The sequence below is a fragment of the Cnephaeus nilssonii genome (assembly GCF_951640355.1).
Source record: "Cnephaeus nilssonii genome assembly, chromosome: 21".
Lineage (NCBI taxonomy): Eukaryota > Metazoa > Chordata > Mammalia > Chiroptera > Vespertilionidae > Cnephaeus > Cnephaeus nilssonii.
Window position 1 is genome coordinate 10,248,721 of NC_137092.1, and position 22,967 is coordinate 10,271,687.

At 48.4% G+C, this 22,967-nt stretch overlaps 1 protein-coding gene and 1 long non-coding RNA gene across 4 annotated transcripts in view; one reads left to right on the top strand and one right to left on the bottom strand.

Annotated features, from left to right (window-relative positions):
* The window catches only part of VTCN1 (V-set domain containing T cell activation inhibitor 1), a 35,153-nt gene extending 15,518 nt beyond the window's left edge, over positions 1-19,635 (bottom strand). For both annotated transcript variants that reach the window (XM_079761643.1, XM_079761642.1), the window contains exon 1: positions 19,521-19,635. In XM_079761643.1, the coding sequence (XP_079617769.1) occupies positions 19,521-19,552 (32 nt within the window). In that variant the 5' untranslated portion in view covers positions 19,553-19,635. The remainder of the gene's footprint in view (positions 1-19,520) is intronic.
* LOC307093202 overlaps positions 1-22,967 on the top strand; it is a 98,300-nt gene that overhangs the window by 31,137 nt on the left and 44,196 nt on the right. The window contains exon 3 of one of the 2 annotated variants that reach the window (XR_013812947.1): positions 22,760-22,942. The exons of the other annotated variant lie outside the window; for it this stretch is intronic. This is a non-coding gene — a long non-coding RNA (uncharacterized lncRNA). Of the gene's footprint in view, positions 1-22,759; positions 22,943-22,967 lie in introns of those variants that run through there. 2 annotated transcript variants of the gene reach the window in all.

Genomic DNA, 22,967 nt, shown 5'->3' on the forward strand with positions numbered 1-22,967 from the left:
ATTAGGAAAAGCTAATGACTTAAACCTGGAGAATAATCCAACTGATAATAATAAAAATATCGTAGTATTTGGAGACATCAAAGTAGCAGGTCCCAGCCTTGGTGCTCAGGGTTCAGTGTGCATTTTCACATCTGTTTGAATCATCCCGTCCTGTTACCTCCTTCCTTTCTCTTTCGTCCCCTCCCTGCGCCTGCTCCCCCCGTGCCTCCCCAGCATCAGTGCACCACTCCTGTCGGCTATCCCCGCGTGCAGTCTGTCCACATTGCCAGGGTCAGCAGTGACTTCAGCATTTCTCTATGGCAGCAGCTTAGGGGCAACAGCCTAGATGAAAGTGGGAAATGGGGTGATCACTGAGGCTTCCGGACCCAGCCTGCACAGTTCCAGTCCCAGCACCACCACTTACTAATTGAGGGACCTCAACTTCCGGTCTTGTGAAGACTGAGTCAACACATTTTAACAGATCACTTAGCATAGTGCCCGGCACATAGGAAGTGTCTGTAAGTATTAGCTAGTCTCATTCTTGCTTTTCTGCTACGGTTACCTAACAAGCACGTGTTTCTTTTTCTTTTCTTTTTTTAAAAAAATATATTTTATTGATTTTTTACAGAGAGGAAGGGAGAGAGATAGAGAGTTAGAAACATTGATGAGAGAGAAACATCGATCAGCTGCCTCCTACACACCCCCCACCAGAGATGTGCCCGCAACCAAGGTACATGCCCTTGACCAGAATTGAACCTGGGACCTTTCACTCCACAGGCCGACGCTCTATCCACTGAGCCAAACCGGTTTTGACAAGCACGTGTTTCTAACTGAGTGTGGGTTTCCTTGGTGGGGCTGATGGATATTGTTGTGGGGACTACCCTGTGGGTCAGCTACTGAGCTATTGGCAAGAATGATTGCAACACCGATGATCATGTAGTCCTCGTGATCGTCTGAAAACTTCCAGTGCCTTCCTATTTTCCTCCTGATAAGACTCCACTCTGTGATGTAGCCCACAGGGTCTTTCAGAGGGGTTCTCGTCCTCTCTCTCCAGACTGTCTCTCCCCACACTTCCCCCGGGGCCCCCCTGGCATCCTGCACTCCAGCCATGTTAATCATCATAGACCCCACCCCCACCACAGATATGCCGTCCCCCACCCTCTCTGTGGGGGGCTGGACAGCAAGGACACGGAGCAGATACCTGCACATTCACCGGTAGGAATGGGATAGTGGAGGTTGGGAGCTCATCTCCCTCCCCCAGACCCACGCTTCCCCTGCTGTGGAGGCAGAACCCCATCTGTCAGCAGGTTCCCTGTCTAAGCAGGATCACCCTGAGCTTTGTTCTGAACTGCTGTTCCCTCGGGGAACCGCTCAACTTGCAGAACCTTGGAAAGCGAAGCAGCAACTATCAGAGCAGCCAAATTAAGTGATTCCTGCTGCTGATTAATTTTTTAAAACGATGAATAAAATATTTCACATAAGGTGTTCTTACACTGCTTTTTGGTTTTCACTTCCCCAGCATAATTTCCAGTAACTATGCTACAGGACATTTTTAATGCAAAACTTGGTGTACAGGACGACGCTCAACCAACTGAGCCACCCGGCCAGGGCTCTGTGCATTGGCATTCACAGGGCACAGTTGTTACTCTGCATTCACAGGGCACAGCTGTTACTCTGCACAGAAGGGCCTAGATGCGAGTCAGTGCTTCTGGAGGGTTTGTCCACGTAGTGGGTACTTATTAGTGCTTACCGTGCGAAAGACACTGTGCGGGCAAAGGGGAGGAGGCACAGGGAGCAAGCAAACAAGCGCCTGCCCTCAGGAATTAGAGTGCAATTGAGGTGAAACACACACACACACACACACACACACACACACACACACACACACAGAGTGTACACGGACACACACGCACATGCACACACACGCCACTGTAATAGCACAAGACAGAATGCGGTCGGGGCTTCAGTAAAGAGAGGAGCATGTTCTCACAGGAACTCAAAGTGCATTTCCATGAACTAGTTTCAAAGCAAGTAAAGAGACAGGCATTATTCAGGGATATATTTAGCAATTCATGCCGCTACACCCTCTCTCCAAAGCAGACACACAGAGAGCAGGGTTATTCTGCTGCACTGGACCGGTCAGGGCCAAGCAGCACACGTTAGTGTTCTGGGCTGGGAAGAGGTGCTTTCCAGGGACACAGAGCTCGGAGCCACCAGGGAGGGACCGGCCTTGCACCCCGGACTCTGGCCCTTCTCGCTTCCTTTTTGTGTCTTTCTGCAGCACTTGAAAGAAATTAGGCTTTCAGTTACGAACTGGTATATTGTGCTTCTGAAAAGCCTCACATCCTATGAAATCGCACTATGAAGGTAGCAGGGCTGACGGGAAAACAAGGTTAAGGTCAGGGCAGATCACGGAAATCCGATGTGACTCTGTAACGGGTCTCTCACGGAAACAGTAACTGGTATCTCGGGATAACTTGCACAGCCAAGGTAGGCAGTGCAGTGGGGCCAGAAGCTGCTTCAGAAATGTTCAAAATGCACAGAGCCCTGGCCGGGTGGCTCAGCTGGTTGAGCGTCGTCCTGTACACCAAAAAGTTGTGGGTTTGATCCCTGATCGAGTGTGTACAGGAGGCGAATGATCAATGTTTCTCTCTCACATCGATGTTTCTCTCTCTCTCTCTCTCTCTCTCTCTCTCTCTCTCTCTCTCTCTCAATAAAAATATATCCTTAGGTAAGGATTTAAAAAATGCACAGAAACAACTGAGCAGAAACTCTGACTTAGGGTGCTGTGAGCCAGTGAAGTTGGGGTACAGAGAGAAGTACACCCTGGGATGTGCAAGGCCAGGATGTGCTTCTCTGGGGAGAGTGCTCCCAAAGCAGGTGCTCATTTAAAATGGAAAGAAACAAAGAACTGAAAGCCACACGGAGCCCTTCCCAGCAAAGCTGACGTTCTCCTCTGCTGCTTCAGCTCCCTTGCGTTGGGGAAGATGCATGTGAATCAACACAACTTCCATGATATAACTGTCCTCATTCCCCTGTGTCCCAACCATGTATGAGCTAATCGGTGCTATAGAAACACATACTGCCGCAGACAGGCAGTGTTACTGGGTTACCAAGAAATAAACTAGGATAGAGATACCTATCTTTTAAGGACAAGCTTTCATTGTCCCTGAGGTCCATGAGGATGATAAAAAACGCCAATGCTGATCGGCACGTTGTGGGTGCCAGTGCTACATATACATACAGTGTCTCATTCATTCCTTCATTCAGCAATGTTATGAGTAAGCATCTCTATCATTGCCTTTTTACATGTGGGGAAACTGAGGCTTAGCCTAAATAACAGACCAAACTCTCACAGCTAGGAAGTGGGAGAGCCAGGTCTCAAACCCAGGAGTCTAATGGATGAGCCTGTGCTCCTAAGAACCATACTTCTAGAAAAAGCCCCATGTGGCAGGCAGGAGGCCAGCAGTTCAGAAGGCTTCCCTCATCCGCATCCCTGCATAGCTCCCGTAGCTCCATTTCAGAAAACAAGGGCTTTTTGGATCTGCTTCAGTACGTAGCGCTCTCGTTCTGGAAGACATAGAGCCTCTTTGTTCCATTCAAACATGAATGGTTTCTACGTTCTCTAGTTTCTGCCTCCGTCTCAAATACTGACAGAACCGAGAGGTACCACATTCCTATAGATCATCAGCCTTCTTCCACTGTGTATCCCATAAAGGATTAACGCTCTGAAAACTAGATGAAGTGAGCAAATGTGTGATTAATCTGAATAAGTTCTACTTTAAAATTAAATATACCAAGCAGAATATTTGAGTAAATCAAGTAAATGTTTGAAAAACAAACATATTACTTTATTCGTAAACTGACGAAGTGACTAGGTTTATAAAGGAATGCTGAGAGTGAAGGCATTGATTTCAGCCTGTCCAAAAAGTTTCTCTCTCTCTCTCTATTTTTCCCCATAAAAGGAGAAAAGGCATTATTTTTAAACACTATGTGGAACAGAGCATGTGTTCTGTAACCATTTTTAAAAATATTGATTAGTATGGGTTTTAGGTTTCTGAGACGCTTAGATTATTGTCTCTTCAGTATTTTTCCCCTGAAGAATCTTTTATTTTCTGTAGAGAATGTTACCTCATCTCTACATGCCTCTCCCTTTTCTCTTTGTGTGGGTGAAATCAAGGCCAGCTTTGATCCAGGGGCAGGGGAACATGAGCATGAAGGGTAGTAACTGGAGGGTCAGGAAGAGATTGACAAGGCGGTGCCATATGGGCCTGTTCTCCATCACTCTGTAAGGACTGAAGCCAGTAGGTGCAAGTTCTAGGACAGGCGTCCTCAAACTACGGCCCGCGGGCCACATGCAGGTGTTTTTGCCGTTTTGTTTTTTTACTTCAAAATAAGATATGTGCAGTGTGCATAGGAATTTGTTCATAGTTTTTTTTAAACTATAGTCCGGCCCTCCAACGGTCTGAGGGACGGTGAACTGGCCCCCTGTTTAAAAAGTTTGAGGACCCCTGGTCTAGGAGGTTCGATTGAGCTTTATGGACAGAGAAACTTTCCAACAGAGCTCTCTGGTACTTGCCCGAGACCAAAGAGTTACATCCTGAGACGATTGTGTACAAACAAGGGCTGAGAAACCGCTTAGGGAGAGATGTGGGCAGGGGAGAGTTTCTGGCACCAGGTAAGGTTGGGACGATTTTGAAAGTCCCTTTCTAATGCCGCAAGTTGCATGATTCTGTACTGATATTCTCTGGGATTGCCTCTGGCCTTGGCCTTGTCATGGTTAGGTATTCTGATATGGTGCCTAAAACCTTGGTTAATAACGTAACAGTGAGAGCTGATATTAATTGAGAACATGACCTCGTTTAGCTCATTTATTCCCCACAACAACCCTATGAGATAGGTACTGTTATCTTTGCTTTATGGATGGGGAAACTGAGGCCTAATATTAAGGAACTTATCCCAGGGCTCATCCCCAGAGAAATCAGAGCAGGATTGGACTTGGGTCTGAGACTCCCTTGTCCATGGCTTTCAATATTACGCTGTATTTTATGTAAATCCAAAGCTTTGTAAATCCCAGGATTCAGGTCAGTTTTCCAGGCTCATGTTCTGTACAGCTGCACCTGTGCAAGGACAACTCGTCCCATTTTACACTGATTGAAGAAGTCCATCTCTGTCAGGAGGGATCTTTTGTCTGAGACTCTGGAAGGAAAGCTAGAAGGAGTGTCTCAGCCGGAAAAACACAGAATATTAATAAATAGGCACCTTTCCCTGAACAGTATTTGAGTTTGCAGCAGAGCCATTCCATTATTTTCTTAAGCCTGCTCCGTGTGTAACTGCTCCCCCGATGTCCATGCAGCACACACCGGCATTCCATCAGCCTCGTTCACTGCTGCCCAGAAGCACAAGCAAAGCGAGACAGAAGTCCACGCAAGGGTGGTTACTCGTCCTTTTCCTAATCATACCTGCATTTCCCCGTCCTCCTGATTCTCACTGCAGAGAAAAAAACATTTCCAGAAGATTCCTTCTGCAGTCTGACATCCCGTTGTGTTTAATAGCACACACGCTTTAAACCCTTTCTGAACCTCCCACGGAGTGTCCGTCCTGTTAGAAGAGCCGGGTAGCCCCTAAGCAGCCTGTGTGGTCTGGACTGAAGCAGCCTAATTGTAAGTCTTCCAAACTGGGGTTGAGGAGAGATTGCCAGGGGTGCTCCCAGCACCTGCAGTGCGGTTTGGCTGCTAATGAGCACTTCCTTTTCAAACTGGCTGCCGTCACACACAGCCCCCTCCCACCTGTCTCACCTTGTCCCCTCAGCCCTGCCCACCCGCCTCCTCAGGCCCATAGGGGCACTGCTCAGTGACAGCCTGGTCATTTCCGGAATGGACGAAACAAAGAGAAGGCACTGCTATCCCCCTCTGCCCCGCCCTCATCCACTCCCCAGAGAGCCTGGCGTTCTCCTAATGAAGCCTCCGTGGGAGCAGGGGGCTTGCACAGCTGAGCAGCGCTGCGATTCGCCCCAGACCTGTGTCCAGATTAAACACTGCTGTCTCCACAGGACCGTGGTAAGGGTCCAAAGAAACTACTAAGGTATAAATATTAGCTGCTATTTTGAATTGTAAATGTTGATTCTTATTTTTACCCCTTCTCCCTATCCCAAATTTAAATGACTTCTTACTGCTTACAGATTCAAGTTCAAACTAAGCCTAGGAGTTAAGACTCTCCCCAGATACCGCAAGCTGTCTATCCAATGCTTCTCCCCTTCTGGAACGCTGTGTTCTGGTCAAACTGACCTGTGTTGTCCCCTGTCACCTTCTGCCTAGAACATTCTTCCACCTCCTCTCTGGCCACCCAAAGTGGGCCCCATTCACAGCCTGGCTTGGCTCCGACTTGCCTCTGACATCACTCCTGAACCCAGCCTGGAGCTTGCTCCTTCTCTTTCCTTGGTGGATGAAAGGGGGTGGGGCCAGAAGGTGAATCTGAGAAGGCTGGGCTCAACTGAGAGAGGAGAGCCAGGCACTGGGGTTTGGGATGGGAGCTGGGAGGCGGGAGGTGGAACTGAGAAGCTCTGATGGGGAAGGACAGGACAGGTTGTCTCTGGGGAGAGCACGTCTCCATGAAATCTCTCTCCCCATCAGTCACTGTGATCTGGGCCGCAGGCAGGTGGACGGCCGGCAGAGTCCCAGTGATCTATAATCTAGATGACTCAGCAGCACCCTAAAGCACAGTGACTGCTTGACTTGTCGCCCTTTTGGTGCCTATAGGAGGCCCGTGCTGTCACTGATGACGTTCAAAGACATGCTCGGGCTGTCTCCTCTCAGGAAGCCTAGCCCTGGGTCAGTTCTGTGTACTCATTAATAAAGCTGGAAACAAGCACATGTCACCCTCAGACTCTTCCCTACCAAAGCACCTATCCCTGTCTCAGCAGTCTGATGCCTGTGTTCTGAAACGGGAGACAGGGTCCTATTTGTACGCCCAAGGCTTCTGTCACTCACTCTATTCACTTCAGTGACACCAGAAAATCTCCCCACTGGAAAGCAGACCAGCGAATCTCGGAACCACAGGGATACGTTTGCAGTCTTCCCAAGGTCGTACCCGGAGTTCCATGGCAAACCCTCATCTGCTGGGGCACACGTTCTCGTCTTTTAGACGTGGGCCCAGTTCTGCAGGGGTGGCCGGGTAAAGCTGGTGAGGACAGAGGAGTGGAAGTCGGGCTGCCAGGCCCCGCCCTCCAGGGCCTGGACCGCCTGAGCCGCCCTCATCCACAGACCCTGGGCTGTCCTCTCACGTGACAAGCCTTGGCTGCCCACACACACCAAGAATGGTTCTGAGACCCGAGGCAGGGGAGACACCCCCTGTCCCAGGTCCACAGTCGTCCTTAAGTTGAACTCCTCCGTGGACCTGTCCATCTGTAACAAACACAAAGGAAGTTCCTCTGGCCTTCCTGGAGTCTGTACCTGCCTCTGCCCTGGAGTGAACTTGAACCCAGGGCCTCCTTCTGATTTCACACCCTGCTGCTTGGTCCTTTCCCTCTGGTCCTGTCTGAGTTTCAGAGCGCCAGTCTCAACTCTCCTGTAGATTTGTGGTTTCTGCAACCCCCTCATAGGGACTCCCAGCCGGTTACTGCATGCAGGAAGGTGCTATTGTGCTCTCCCGTAGGCACCCCAATTCCTGTCCTGGACCCTGTGGGCCCTCTAACCCACTGTGGCCCAGGGCCTGGCGATACCCAGGGATTGGTTACAGGGCTATTATAAAACACAGAATTCTGTTGTATCTTTTATACATCCAGATATCATATGTTAGTGAAAGCTCAAGATTTAAATGTAAAGTATTGATTTGAGCATAAAAAGTGAAGAATGCATAGTAATTCCAAAAGTTTAAAGAGTTTGAATACATATATAAGCTCAAGAAAAGTTTACATAAATTTGTAATTACTTTACCCCATTTTTCCCCCCATTTCTGGCCCCCTACCTCCATGCTCTATCTAATTTTAACTGCTTTGGGCCCCTAAATATATCAGGCTGTTTCTTGCCTCTAAGCTTTGTTTATGCTCTTTTTCCATGGTAGGAACTTAGTAAATGTCTGTTGAATAAATGCTCCACCTTAGAGAATGCTTCCCAGTGTGTCTAGCAGATAGTATTTAAAACTTTTTGAATTAATGAAGAAATTAAATGGCCATACAGTGTTACTAAGAGCAACGAACACATTTGTAACTTTTACGTAGCCATTTATGGGAGGAATTCTCATTTATCTTCCTTCTTAAAGGAAAATAATATTTTATAAAACTGTGGTGTGTGAAATCTTGCTGACACCATGAATTATTACAGAATGCCCTGGAGAGTTGGAAATGGAAGACCTGGTTGGCTGGGGTCAAGAAGGGAACCTGGAGAAGGAATTAATTGATAACAGCTGTGCTTGAGTCCTTGCTAAACTTCAGCCATTTCAGTCATTACTCTCGACAAATGACTTTCAAAATAGAGATACCCTTCTAAAGAAAAAAGGAACTTTGCAGGGAATGAAAATTTAAATTTTTAGCAATAATGCATAGAAATATCCTTAAAAAAAGTAATAATCTTACTAAAAATGTTTAAAATGCTGAATAAAACAAAACCACACGTACTTTTGAACACCTGGTTTTGCTGGCAAGAACAACAAGGAGATTTGCAGAGGCTAAAAGTGAAGCAAAAAACATGACTCTCGACAGATAAGAGGGAACTGAACACAGTGTCTGTCTACGAATTCCAGTGACAAAAGAGCCATCAGAACGTCAGTGACACAGCCAAGGGCCCACACAGGCTGGAGAATCTAATTGGAGAATCACATAAGCTAGAACCCTCCACGCCCCTGAAGGCACCAGCCAAGTCAGATCTTGGCTTACATTTCACCAACCTCATTTGGTCTCAGTTCTGGGTGAGGAGAAGAACGCTCCCTGAGATTCATGGTCTGAATTTCCAGTGCCTCCAGTCCTGAAGAACCCCAAACCAAAAATTAAGTCTAAAGGGTTCCTAGTTGGTATAGTTCCAATGCTTAATAGAAGCAAAAGCAAAGGATCTCTGAAGAAATGCATTCTCTACCCAGGCCTCAAAGAATTTCAGCAAATGAAACTTCCCAAAATACAAGCTTATAATAAAAAAACCCTAAGGGTACAAGAAAAAGGCACCATGCACAGAATAACTGAAAAGGCTTCAGATATTGAAACCACTAGGTACAGAATATAAAATAAGCCTTCTTAATGTGTTAAAATAAATGAATAAGGGAATGGAAAGCTTGAATAAGGAACAAAAGATTTAAAAAACTGACCAGATAAAGATTTGAAAAAGAGCCAAATAGAACATCTAAGAAATGAAAAATAAATAATTGAAACTTAAAACTGACTGGACACATTAACTAGTAGATTGAATACAACTGAAAGAGAGAATTGGTTAAGCAAAAGAGTTGAAATATTAAATATTAAAGAGAGGGTAAGACACATGAAGACCAAAATAAGAAATTTTAATATTTATATCTAATCAGAGGTTCAGAAAGACAGAACACAGAGTGAGAGAGAAGCAATGAAGAGAAAAAGACTGAGTATTTTTTAGTATTTATGAAATATCCCAATCTTCAGACTCAGGAAGCTCAATGAATCATAAGTAGGTAAATAAAAAGAAAACTATGAGACACTTCATAGTGCAACTGAAGAAGAACAAAGCAAAAGTCTTAAAAGCAGTGAGAGAGAGAAGACAGATTGCCTTGAAAAGAATGACAAGTAGACTAATAGCTTACTTTTCAAAGTAACAAGGGAGGCCAGAAAAATTATGGAATTATGTCTTCAAAGAAAAGGAAATGCGAGACATAGAGTATATCTACAGAACCCAGCAGGTATTATAGACTCTGATGTGACATGGAGAGAATACAGCCCCCACCAGTAAGGCTTCATGCCCAGTAGACTACTAGGTGCTGCTATAAAAACTGGAGAGTAAGATGTATAATTTCACCATGGGGTAGAGTCAGCCTTAATGGTCATCCAAAGGATTTGTTTCAGGCATATTAACCACTTGGAGAAACAAGTCATGGACAAAGCTGTGCTGTCCAGAGGTCTAAGCTATCAGGAACTTCAAGAGATAGACCAAAGGAAGCTTTGCTGGCCAGCATAGTGTGCCCTGAAGCCAGGCAGCACTGGGCGATCCACTAGGCCAGTGGTCGGCAAACTCATTAGTCAACAGAGCCAAACATCAACAGGACAACGATTGAAATTTCTTTTAAGAGCCAAATTATTTAAACTTAAACATCTTCTAACGCCACTTCTTCAAAATAGACTCACCCAGGCCATGGTATTTTGTGGAAGAGCCACACTCAAGGGGCCAAAGAGCCGCATGTGGCTCGCGAGCCGCAGTTTGCCGACCACGGCACTAGGCAAACTCAGCTTGCCCCATGGCATTAGAAAGGCAGGGATGGCAACCCGCCATTCCCACACCGGACCAACAGACTCACAAACAAGGGGACAGAGATCCAAGTTAAGGTTCAATGAACTTATCTAGAAATTTATAATCAGGAAACTAGAAAGAAGTGTTTTCTATTTTGACTTGTGTATAGTTTTTTTTTTTTTAATGGTTTTGTATTCTTTATACTTTGAATTACATGCTAGCTGGTAGGGACATTTGGTGGGTACCACTACTATTTTTTTAATGCTTACGGCATTATTTCTGAATTTGAAGTCAGAAATATTTGAGGGTCAGCGAGGGAACTACCTTCTTTACTTGGTGCCTTTCTTTATGATGTGTACAATTTCTGTTACACAGTGCTGGCAAATGCACTAAAATGTTAGTGTCCTCTCCTGCTACCAAGAGGCTAAGGCCCCATCCAGAACCAGGGTGATTGTGGATACATGTGATTTATTTCAAGGTCAGAGAGATGAAGGGTAAGGTCTCCCTCAGAGACACTTAGAGGCAGATTGTGTTACAGACTGAGACCCCTACTAGGCCTGAGAGCAGTGCCTCCCCACTTCTCCATTGTTCCAGAAACTGGATAGCTCTGCCTCTCATAACATACCGGGAAGAACAAGGCAACAATCTTTAGAGCTGTAAGAGAGAAAAGAATGGAGATGAGAACCAAGGCTGGTGCCCATGAAGCTGCACCAGCCACATCAAATCTTGGCTTAGATTTAAGAAGTTAGGATAAGAGGCTTTGTTAGTTTCATATTCACAATGTTTCTTAGTTTCCTCCTCCTTTATGGGTATATTTGATGCAAAAGCAAGGACAGAAACATGGTAGTGCTGGCAGCTATCGGAGCTGAGAAAGCCAGGGAAGGCCAGGAAATGGTGGCACACAGACAGGCGCCCCGAGAAAAGAGGGGAGAACGAACCCTGGGCAGTGCCAGTGTGGCATTTCCTGCAGGAAAGGCTGCTTCGTTGCTCTGGAGTGGTCTCTGCTTACCGGAGCGCTCTTTCCAAACACAGGAAATGTGGTTTGACAAAGGCCACACGTGCTACTTCAGGGGTCAGAGGTCTGAAGGGCGTATTTTGGGTTCCTGACTATTTGAATTTCTGGGATATGTCCATGGCTTGCTGGGACAATAGGGAAAAGGACTGAAATTACACAGTCCTGTGACTTGGAGGCACGCAGCCATGGTACGGTTGTCTCCGTGTGGACAGTGGACTGTACCTGCAGGGGCATCTCTAGGGGCCTGAGGCCCAGCTGCAGAAACTTGAGTCAGAGTCCTAACTGGTCACAGCTCCCGTCTTCCCTGCCTTAGCAGCACTAGAGGAGCAAGCTCTTTGCTAGAGTTTTTCAGTATGCTCCTTGCAGTTTTATGATGCCCTGTTTCATTGGGGGCTGGGAGAGTGCAGTGGATATATGTTGCAAAGGAAAAGAAAGCACTGGATAGGAGATAGGATACAGAGAATGAGAAGCGAGGTGTAGTGGATGGGGCCCCTTACCCTCCTTCTCCACTGCTCATGTCTGGGGCGGTGTCTGTCCAGATGTCAAGAGCACAGTGGTGAGACTCGGAGTCTCTGCCCTACCTCCAGGCAGGCTCAGGGAGGGTTACCATTGTTGCGTTTGGCTGTCTCTTTGCCGACCCCTGTATTTTTACGATGATTTCACTTTTATGACAAATGAGATGTGAGGATCTGAAAGATGACATGGCTTGTTCAGGGTGGATCAGTGTTTGCTCTTCCCCTGAGCCTGACGCCGAGGCTTCGTTTCTGCATACATCATGAGAAACCTAAAAGGCTCGCTCTCACCCTTCCTGGCCATTGCCTGTTGTAGCAACATGCCTGCGGGGACAGGAGTGTCTTTTGTAGGCAAGCTCCCTCTAGGCAGTGCTTCCCACTGCAGGCACAAAGCCACCAGGGTCCCATTTTATGTCATTTAAATTCCACCCAGTTACAATGACCAACTAATTAAATGAACTCTGTGCTCTCACAGGAAGCAACACCCTACCTTCCAACTCCTATCTCCACTTCCCCGGAGTATTACCTAATTCCTACCCACACCTCACACCTGCTAGAGGAGGGGAGGCGCTGCGCCATGTCCAAATGCCTAGTCCCTCCACAGAGAATCAGTTACACTGATGACCATTAAGTAGCATGGAGTGACAGACAGCCCTGTTCAAGGCTTTGTCATGGGAAGGAGTCCAGAGAGTGGGGTGGGGTGGGGTGGGGTGGGGTGGAAGCACCGAGGATTTAGTCGTGGCCCAGCCACTGCCTCACTGTACTCGCCCTGAATCTAACCTGTCCAACAGTTCCATTCTCTGTCTCTGACTGTGGCTCTGGGGCCGGGAGAACAAATTCAAACTGGACTATGTGTCTAGGTTCCTTATAAAGCCTGTGAGACGCTCCCTGAGGCTCCTGCAGCCTCACCTCAGGGTGAGTCTCCTCCCTGCTCCAGACTAGCTTAGCTCGCCTCCAAGTTGTAAGCAAATTAGATGAGCACCTATGAACTAGGAAGATAATAATACCCTGAAAGGATGAACTAATTAATAATTATAATAATGAGAGGGCAGTCATAATAATACACTGTGTTTATTTAGTATCTGTCACTTGAGGAATATGGGGTGAGCCACTGATGCCACCTTATGAACCCTCCCTTCATGTTTATAAGAGAGAAAAGGGCAGAGATTCGTTACCAAAAAAGCCTTTTTGGAGGAAGGTTAATCAGGGAAGGATTACTGTAGAAGGGGAAGCTCTGAAAACTCTGATGACTTTGGACAGCAGAGATGAGCGGGCGTCCCGGGAAGGAGACTACAGTCTGCCCTTCTCCCCTGGGCTCAGCCCTTCCTGCTGCCCCGGCCCCCTCATTACTGTGCTTTCTTTCTGTTCATGCCCTCTGTTTTTTTTTGTAATTACTCCAGCCCCTAGTATCCAAAAGTGTGCCCTGTATATAAATAAGTATTATGTTTAAAAGAATTACATTTTCATAACATTGGGTCAACCACAATCAAATAGATTCCTTTGACTTTAGGACTTTAATATGCTCATTGCATAGTGAATGTCCCAAGGGAGTATATACTAGGTTGAACCGTTTGAAATAATCATTTCTGTAGGTCAAAATCAATCAAATGTTGGCAATTTCATATGGTCCAACCAATTACTATTCAGGTCTTCCAGCCTCGCTTGACTACAGAGCTCTTGGAAAAAATTCTGTTGCAGAGGCGGTGTCCCTGAACTCACCTTGGGAAACAGGCTTAGATGCTTAAATACAGACTGTCAGGTGCTTGGACCCATGATGTTCAGATGCAACAGGATAACGGACTGAGCAGAATGCGAGAGATGGAGGAATCCTGCCAGGCCCCGGGCGGAGATTCCAGGAATTTCCCACCCCATTGTATAGAGTTACACCTGTTGCAGTGGTAAGGTGCAAGGATGTTTTTAGCTATAAAATTGCTTTAAAATATTTAGTTTAGTACACCTAGGTTCCATAGAAAAAGCAGATTATGAAAGGATACACACTCTACTAATAACTATGTAAAATGATTTGCAGTTGGGTTTGAAAAGGGCAGAACCAAAAAATAGTCATTTCCTCTTTTTTAAAATTTTCTTAAATGTTATTATATAGCTTCACAGTGAAAAAAAAAATCATACCAGTTGCTCCTTAAGCTTTGAGTCCATACCAGGATATCGTCTGGGAAAATCCCACTGTACCCCCTCCTCTTCCTTGCAGCTGGGAGAATAGCATCAAGGAGCAGATGACCTCCCAGCCAGGACTTTGGTAAATTATGTTCCTCTGGCCACCTCATTGAGCTGGCTGGGGTCAGTTACCTAAGAGATGGGCACCTCTACCTGCCCATCCAGATGAAGGACCGGCCCACCCACTTAGTCCCAAAATCTACAGGCCTTCCCAGTCCCCAGCGGTTGCTTTGTGAAGTCTGCATTTAACTTGGTTATGTGAAGTTTTGAACAGGATCCTATAGCAACACTGTTTATAAATGATGATTGGATTTTTTCAGCAAGGCTTCAAAAACCTGTTCAATCCTAATGTTTCAGAAATACTGCACATTTATAATGGGAAAGGAAAATAGCAGAAAACATTGCTGTCATAACTACACAATTACAGCTGAGTATGGAGGACACGGACTTGTGTGGGCTAATGTGGGACTCTAGCTCTCATTTATAAAGCTGCGTCCATGGGAAAATGTTGTCCTAGTCTTGCTGAGGATGTTGCCCTGAGAGTGCCTCAGCAGCTGGAGGTAGAGGGTGAGGTTGTCATTTTCAGGGAATCCCTCTGCCCAGGCTCAGGTAGAAGCTGCCCTGCGGGAGAGGCTTCCGGGCCAGCTGCTGTGTGGAGCTGCCTCTGCTCCACCAGGCCTGGGGGAGCCCCCCTGAAGTCCTGCTTCCTCTTCACCAAGGTCAGGGGAGGGGAAATCAGGAGAGTGCGTCGTGTCATGGAAACCAAGAGAAGAACGTGTTTCAAGGAGGGGGTGGGACAGCTGTGTTGCATGCTACTGTGAAAACAAGAACAGCGATGTCAACATTAGATTTGACATGGACAGGAGCAATATCTCGGTATAGTGGGGACAAAATTCAACTAAAGTTGAGGAGAGAATCATAATAGTAGAATACATGGTTTACAATGAGTATCTGCTAAGTGCTTTGTATGTATTAACTCCCATAATTCTTATACTGCTACGATGTACATTCTAATAGCATTCCTATGGTACAGCTGAGGAACATAGAGGGTAACTAACCCACCCAAGGCGGCCTGGCTAGAAAGTGGCAGAGCTGAGATTGCACCCAGGCAGCCTGGCTGCAGACTGTGCTGGGAACCTCATCACCTCCCTCTGCCCTGCCCAGGAAGATCAGAGCTCAGACAGCTCTTTCAACAAGCAAGTTTGCCGAGAAGGAAGAGATGGGGAGGGAGCTGGAGAGGTTGTGGGGCTGCGAGAGGGTTATTCTTTTAAGATAGAAAACACTGACATATGGGTTGCATGTTGACGGGGATAATAGAGTAGCAAAAGAGAGATTGATGACGCCGCTGGAGGAGGTGAGGTGGGGTGGACCAGGACACAGAGGGGTCACCCATTGATAGGAGTGAGGTTTGTCCTCTGCAGCCGGGAAGGGAGGCAGGGAAAAAGGGCCCGGATGAGGGCAGCAGGTAGTTTTGGAAGGGAACAGATGAAGGAGCACCTGTCTGCAGGCTCCCGCTTTCTCAGTGAAGAATAAAGCAAGATCGTCACCTGAGACTGCGGTGGGGGAGGAAGAGAAGAACACTGTGAAATGGCCATTTGGGGGTGGGGGTGGGGGTGGTGGTGGAGAAGAGTCCATGAGCAGCTCATAGGAAGCTAAAAGAGACAATTTAAGACCCTTGAATTTTATGGATGCTGTCTGTGTTTCCTAAGTCTTTCAGGGTTTTTATTCTCTGAAGATTTTTATTTAAAATCTGCAGAGAAAGGAAGAGGGAGAGTGCCTGTCTTCCCCATCACTGCGGCACTGGGCACGGTAGGAAGGGATGTCAGTCTGAAACATCCCAGGCGGGTGGTTTGGGATTGTGGAGCACCTCTACAAAGAGAGATACAACCTGCATTTCGTACCTGCAGGAACGTCATGCTTCTTCCTTGTCCTCAAGGCTCATCTGTTCCCTCCTTAGGACATTTCTGAAGGAGAAATGTGGACTGAGGATGATCCCGGGTGAAATGTATCCCTCTATGGATTACATCCTGTGCTTCCCCTGAGGAGTCAGAGAACGCTAATGCCGTTGACCCCCGACCCTTCGCTGTGCCCCTCAGTTTCCGATGCAGTGGGTCCAGAGGGCGGGCCTGAGAATGTGCATTTCTAACAGGCTCAGGTGGTGCTCCTGCTGCCGGCCAGGAGACTGCACTTCGAGTTTTGAGTGAGTTGCCACCTCAGTCAGCCAAAGATTTCCCCTTCTGTCACAGAACAAGGACTAGAAAGTCCACTGAAACCCCTGAATTTGGGCACACAGGTCCCTTAAACCGAGCTTCTCCTGTTGGACTTGTCATCCCTCTCCCTCCCACCAAGTCACTTTGTTATTCTGTAAAAACCAGTGGAAGGGAATAATTGAATAAGCATAACTAACACATAAAGGCCAACGAGGTACAAGGTGCTGCTCTGAGCTCTTTACATGTATTAACTAATTTAGTTTCCACAGCAACTCTAGGAGGGAGGTATGATGAACCACATTTCACTGTGGAGGACATGAAGACGTAGGTTAAGTAGCTTACCTGAGGCCAGCCAGCTAGGAAGTGGAGAGCTGGGATAGGAACACAGGTCAGACTAACTCCAGTATCCACATTATCCCCACTTCTGCATATGTCACAGGTAAATGTGGATGGAGCTTTGGTCTCTCAGATCTAGGGATCCTGGATGTTTGGGTAAATCGTGGTCAGTTGGGGTCCAGCACCGTTTTGAGGTAGGGTCACCAGGCAGTATGCGTATGATCCTTGACAGAGCTCTGTTCTGCCCACTTGTAACTATATGACCGTTGAGCAAGTTGCACAATTTATTTTAATTAACCCTATCCTATTCTGTCCCATTCCTTGGCCTTCCCGCCCTTCTTTATCTGGATCACGCTAACTCATCTTTCAAGACTTAGCCCAGCCCTCACCTGGCTCAGGAAACCTTCTCTAAAGCCTCAAGTTAGGGAAGTTGCATCCTGCCCTGATGTCTCATGATTTATGAACCACATTATGGAATTATCTGTTTAGTAGCCTTTCTCCCCATTAGCCTATAATCTTGTCCATGTCTTAATCATCTTTGCTCTAGTATCTAGTGCAAGGCCAGCACATAGTAAGTGCTCAGTTAATGTTGTTTACCAGAATGTAACCCCTTCAGAGCAGAGATCATGACTCTTCCACCCTGGGACTCCTAGCAGATACTCCACAAGTGTCCCATGGGAGAGTGCTGTGCCCTCTGAAAAGGGGATGATGAAAAGGGGAGTATAGTTTTCACCACACAGCTCATAAATGTACCACAAAGGTCAGGCACAGTGGAAACTGCCCTCCAGCATTCCAACCCGAAGTGGCATGCATGTGAGCATGAGGTCTGGAGGTAGTGAGCTCTCTAGTAATTATTTAAGAGAACGATCCACTGGGTCTGCAGAGCACGCAGGCCCTCTCATGAGCTCTCCCACACCACCAATGGTCACCGTCACCTCAACAATAAGTATCGCTATGGATTAAGGAAATTATGGCAAAGACAGAGGGTTTGTTAGGGCCAAGAGTGGATACCAGGTTCCCTCAGGACGAGCTTTCTTGATCCAGCTTCCCACCAAGCCTGCCCATGGACCCTCTTCCTGGGGGCCTCTTTGCACAAGGGATCTGCTGCCCCTGTGGCTTAGCTCTGCCTTTGCAACTATAGAGCCCGAATAGCTGACCTAGGGCCAACAAGATGAGCCTCTGTCTATTCCAGTGGTCTCCTAATCCTCCTGCCAAACCAGTCAGGCTGGTTGCAGTGTGTTATTAGAAAGCCCACATATCTGTCCCTGGAACAACAGAGCCGCTTGTTGAAGGGGGAGTGTGCACATCTATGAGACTGTGGTATAGTGTAGAGGGAAGGAGCTGGGATGGGCAGGGAGGGGGCGAGCAGGGCACCCGGGAGAGAGCTTGGGTTTCAGAGTTCAGTAGAGTGGGTTTCAAAGCTGCCCTGCCTCTTACAGGCTGTGTGGCCCTGAGCACATGACTTAACCTCTCTGAATGATAATTAACCCTCACAGGCTGCTGTGCGGAGTGAAGGAGGCTACTGTACTAGTCCGGCATCTAGCCCAGGGCATGGAGATAGAAGTGCTGGCACAACACTGGCTCCTCTGATGTGGGTGCTTTTGGGGACATTCTTGCAGGTAGAAGAGTCCAAATGACACCCCCCCCACACACACACACCTGCTGCTTCTCCAGTGAGCGGCGTCCTTGCAGCGCACAGAAAGGGGAGTGCTGCCCCCCAGCCCTGCCCGCCATGCAGTCCCCCAGCACCTGCTGCAGGACTGGCCACTTCAGGTGGACACAGTGAGGGAGCCGACCTTTTGTTTTGAGAGAGAATTCTCTAGGCTGCCTCTGGGAAGCAGTGTCCTCTCAGTCTCTTCACAGACTTCTCTGTGAATCTGAGGTTTTCTCTCCTCTCTCCCTTTTTCTTCCTTTCGCTGGAAAAGACACTAAACGACCCTTAGAACCAACGAGCACCAGCCTTCCTACACCCCGGCAGGAGTTGGGATGACGTGGAATCACTACCGTTTCAGGAAAACCCTTCCTTTCCTTTCCTTCTCTTTCCTCCCAGAAAGGGGAACAGAGGCAACTAGAGGTGGCTGGGGCATGGGAGCCACAGCTGGGGATGGGGCTTCCCTCATCCTTCCTCTCCAGGGAGTTAGGCTGGGCCCAGGAATCCTCCTCCTCCGGCCCGCGTGGGCTCTGCATCCTCAGCTCTGCAGCTCTGCCTGCACAGCAGCATTGCACACGCCCGCTCCTCTCCCGCTGCTTTCTCGTCACCCCTAACCGCGTCCCAGCCCCAGGGTGTGCTGGCTCTAGCCTCTTACAAAGGCCTTTTTTCTCAGCAGCAGCAGGGTCCCCTCTCCAGAGAGCCCCCAGGAAGACCAGAGACCCCCTCCTGGAGCGGGGAGTGGAGGAGGGTTGGAGTGAATTCCTCAGCAGTGCAGGGACATCACACCCAGAGAAGCGGCAAAGCATATGCAGCCCCGTCCTTTATCCTGGGGGCTATGTACAGGGTCCTGTCCCCCCCCCCACACACACACCTCACCCATCATCAGCCATCGATTCTCTTCCTTCCCACCAAGCATCTGTGCCATCCTGCGCGGTGCCCCCGTAAGAGCCTCGGTGCTCCCAGAAGTGCCAGTCAGGCACACACACTCCTCTGTCCAGAGCTGTCCCAGCAGGTGTCAGCCCTTCATGGCAGAAAACCAACCCAACCCTGAACAGGTGCCCCAAGTGTCTGGGGTGTAATGTTAAGTCAAGTTCAGTTAGCTTCTTGTCCAGCCAGGCTCCTGTCAGCCCAGTGCTGGCTCAGATACGGATGGGGACCTATGGGGCAGCCTGGCCATCTCAGCACCCCCCAAAGCTCCAGCCCTGTCCCCTCCACCTGTAGAGACAGAGAAGTGTGCACTACCTCCAGAAGATGATCTGCCCCAGGGACGCCATGGCGAGGGGAGGGTCCCTTCCCCGTGCTGGTGCCGGGAGACGCAGCTGCCTCTGCCCTCCTGGTGTGTGACTCGCAGCCAGCGGGCGGGCGCTGGCCTTAAATAATGAGCTCAGGCCGGGAGTGTGCGTGCGGCGGTGGAGGCTCAGGTATGAGGAAGCGGCGCTGCTGTGCAGACACCCCTGCAGGCACACAGGCTGCTGCTCCCAGCCGCCAGGGAGGCCAGGCCTGCCGAGCGGCCTTTCCAGGCCTTGACCCGGGAGACAGCAAAGCTTCCCAGACCCCCTGCTTCAGGGCTGGTATTCGGCACAGGCCTGCTCCTCCTGACCCTCTGGAGGGGAGCGCCAGGGATGGAGATTTAATCTCCAAGTGAGAAAGGACTGGGACCACTCAAGGAGTCAGGGCTATGCCGAGAAGCTGGAGGCTGGCGTCGCCAGGCCGGCTGGGTCCCCATGTGGGGCCTCTCGTGGAGGAGGGTCGTGCTGAGGGACCTCAGGAAGGCTGTGGGTCAGAAACGACGAATGCTGGCTGAGTTTGTCCCCCAAGACTGAACTCGCCTCAGGCACAGAGACTGCCCAGCGGGTTTTACTCAGCGAAAGGGTGGGAGGGCCTGCCCTGCTCACCTCACAGCTGTCTTGAGACTCAGAAAGACACCGAATGGGCACTGCACAGGAGCCGCTGCTGTCGGGTTAGGTTAGAACAGCTCGTCTCTGACATCCCTAGCACCCAGACTTCCAGCGGGGACATTCTTGAGGCATAAAGCTGGCTCCCTTCGTATAGTCCCGCCCCCCGCCCCCCGCCCACATCCCCAGGAGGAAGAGGACCCGGATAGTAAACCTCCACCGACTGGACTGGCTAACCTGCTTGGAAAACAGCTGCCTCACATGCCACAGTGCCCCAGTCCAACACCTGTATGTCATTGCCCTCTCGCCCCTACATCCCCATGCTCCCCAAGTCTCCCAATTCTTCCTCCTTGTACTAGTTTGCTCTGGCTCCCATAACAGAGTCCTGCAGACGGGGTACCTTAAGCAACAGAAAGTTATTTCCTCACAGCTCTGAAGGCTGGAAGTCCAAGATGACCGTGTCGGCAGGGTCAGTTTCTCCTGAGGCCTCTCTGCTTGGCTGGTAGACGGCCGTCTTTCCGGTGTTGTCACGTGGTCTTCCTCCTGTATGTCTCTGTGTCCAAATCTTATAAGCAGAGCAGTCATATAGCATTAGAGCCCACCCTAATGATCTTCAACTTATTCACCTCCTTAAAGACTATCTCCCGTACAGCCACAGTCTGAGGTACTGGCGGTGAGGACTTCAACATAAGAATTTTTTTAGAGGAGGACACAATTCTGCCCATAATACTCCTTTATGCCTCCCAAAGCCACCCCCTTCTCTCTATCCCCACTAGTACCACCTACATTCAATCTCTCATCATTTCCCATTTGAAGTGAATTATTAACGAGTCTCCTGTTTCATTGTCCTGCTCCCAGTCTGCCCCTCTATGTGTCAGTCTACCCACTTCTGCTGGAACTATCTTCCTAAACTGCAAATCTGATCATTCGGACCACTTCCCAGGTTAAAGTGAGCGGTGGTCCTCCAGCGCCTGTGGCCTGGCCCCTGCCTGCCTCTCCCGATTTCACTCCCCCCCCCCCCCCTTCTCACTCTGCATCCCAGGCATGCTGAGCTGCTGTGGGTTTCTCCAAAACGTCACTCTCTGCCAAGCCAGTCTGCCTTTGCTCATGCTGTTCTGTCTGCCTGAAATCCATCGCTCACCCATTTCCGGTTTTATATAAATTCTATGGGAAACCTTTCGCCACCACTTCAGCCTGACAGGTGCTGCACTCTGGGCTCCCAAGGGAACCTCGTGTCTACTTCTGTGTACCTAAATGGTGCTTGTTGACTTGTCCAACCCCTTCACTGGACACTCTTTAGCAATAGAAAGGCGTTTTATTCGTTTTTGTATTTCACACCATAAGGCATGCATGGAGTAAGGGATCGTTAACATGTTTGTTGAATAAATGTACATTTTTCTTTCATAGCACACCGTAATTGTCCTATTTCCTGTTGATGCATCTATCTCATCACTAGGCTCTGAGCTTCTAGAGGATAAAAACTATGCCTCATTCATCTTCGTGTCACCAAGTCCTAGCACCATGCCAGATACATAAAAATGACTTGGTAATGTTTGATGGATGGGTGAGCAGGGATCAACTTGGAGTGTAATCCATCAAACCCTTGTAAGCTGAGACATCTCGGAAACTGGATTGAGGCTATTAGAAGCAGGAGAGAACAAGTTGCATCTGAGATAGAGAAACAGTGTAGGGCTAGAACAAAAGGTAAAGCAGATGTATGAAACATACAAAATCTGTTTTCTCTTTGTTGGTCTTGGGGAGGGGCGGGGAGGAAGGAGAGAGGGAGAGAGAGAGAGAGAGAGAGAGAGAGAGAGAGAGAGAGAGAGAGAGAAGAGAAAGAAAGGAAGGGAGAGACTAAGTTAATGTTATCTGGAACCAAAAGGTCTTTTCATGAATTTAAAAAAAAATGATTTAAACAGCCCACTCACCTGGAACTCTGTGTTCTCCTTGAATATCTGTGCCGTCCCCCTGTGCACCAGCCTAAAGTTTCCCTCGTAGCCTATCCTGGCTGATAGAAGAGCATCTGTTTCCATGTGGAGCTTTGCACTTTTCACAAAAGGCTAGGGAGCTCATGTGATCCTCTCCATAACCCTATGGGTTGTGTTTTGCAAATGGGAAACTGAGTCTCAGAGATGAAGGGATTAGTTCAAGGTCAATGATTTTAGTTTCCCCAGACCTACTTGCTGTGTGTACAGACGGGAGCATAGTAATGAAAATAACAAAGATCTCACCAGCTCTTGAACCTACCTCCTAAGGTAGAACCTCCGGCTGCCGGCAGTTTTACCTTTGAGAGTCTCAGGACAGTTTACAAAGGTTCTCAGAAAAGCAAACTGGAAGATTCTTTACACTTGAAGGCTCCCAAGGAATCATGCCTTTGTGTCTGTACCACGCCTTTGTGCAGTCCCCTCCCACACTGACTCTGTGCTTGACCTTGGGACATTAGCAAGTGTGATGTAAACAGAGGCCTGAAAGGACGTGTGCATTTGGGCTTGCCCTCTCTGGCTGCTGAGGACTCTTCCACCACCTTGTGATAAAGCCTGTGGAGCAGAGATGAGTGTCCTGACTGAGTGTCCCCTCCATAACTAGGTCCTTGGCCACCTGACAGCTAACTGCAGCCACGTGCATGACCTTGGATGAATGGAAGAATCACCCAGCTGAGCCCAGCCCAAATTACTGACCAGCATCATCATGGGCAAGTAAAATGATTGTTGCTTTGAGCCACTACTTTGGGGTGTTGCTTACATAAACAATAGATACACTGTCCTTTCATTTTACTCTGCTCCAAGTTTCTCTC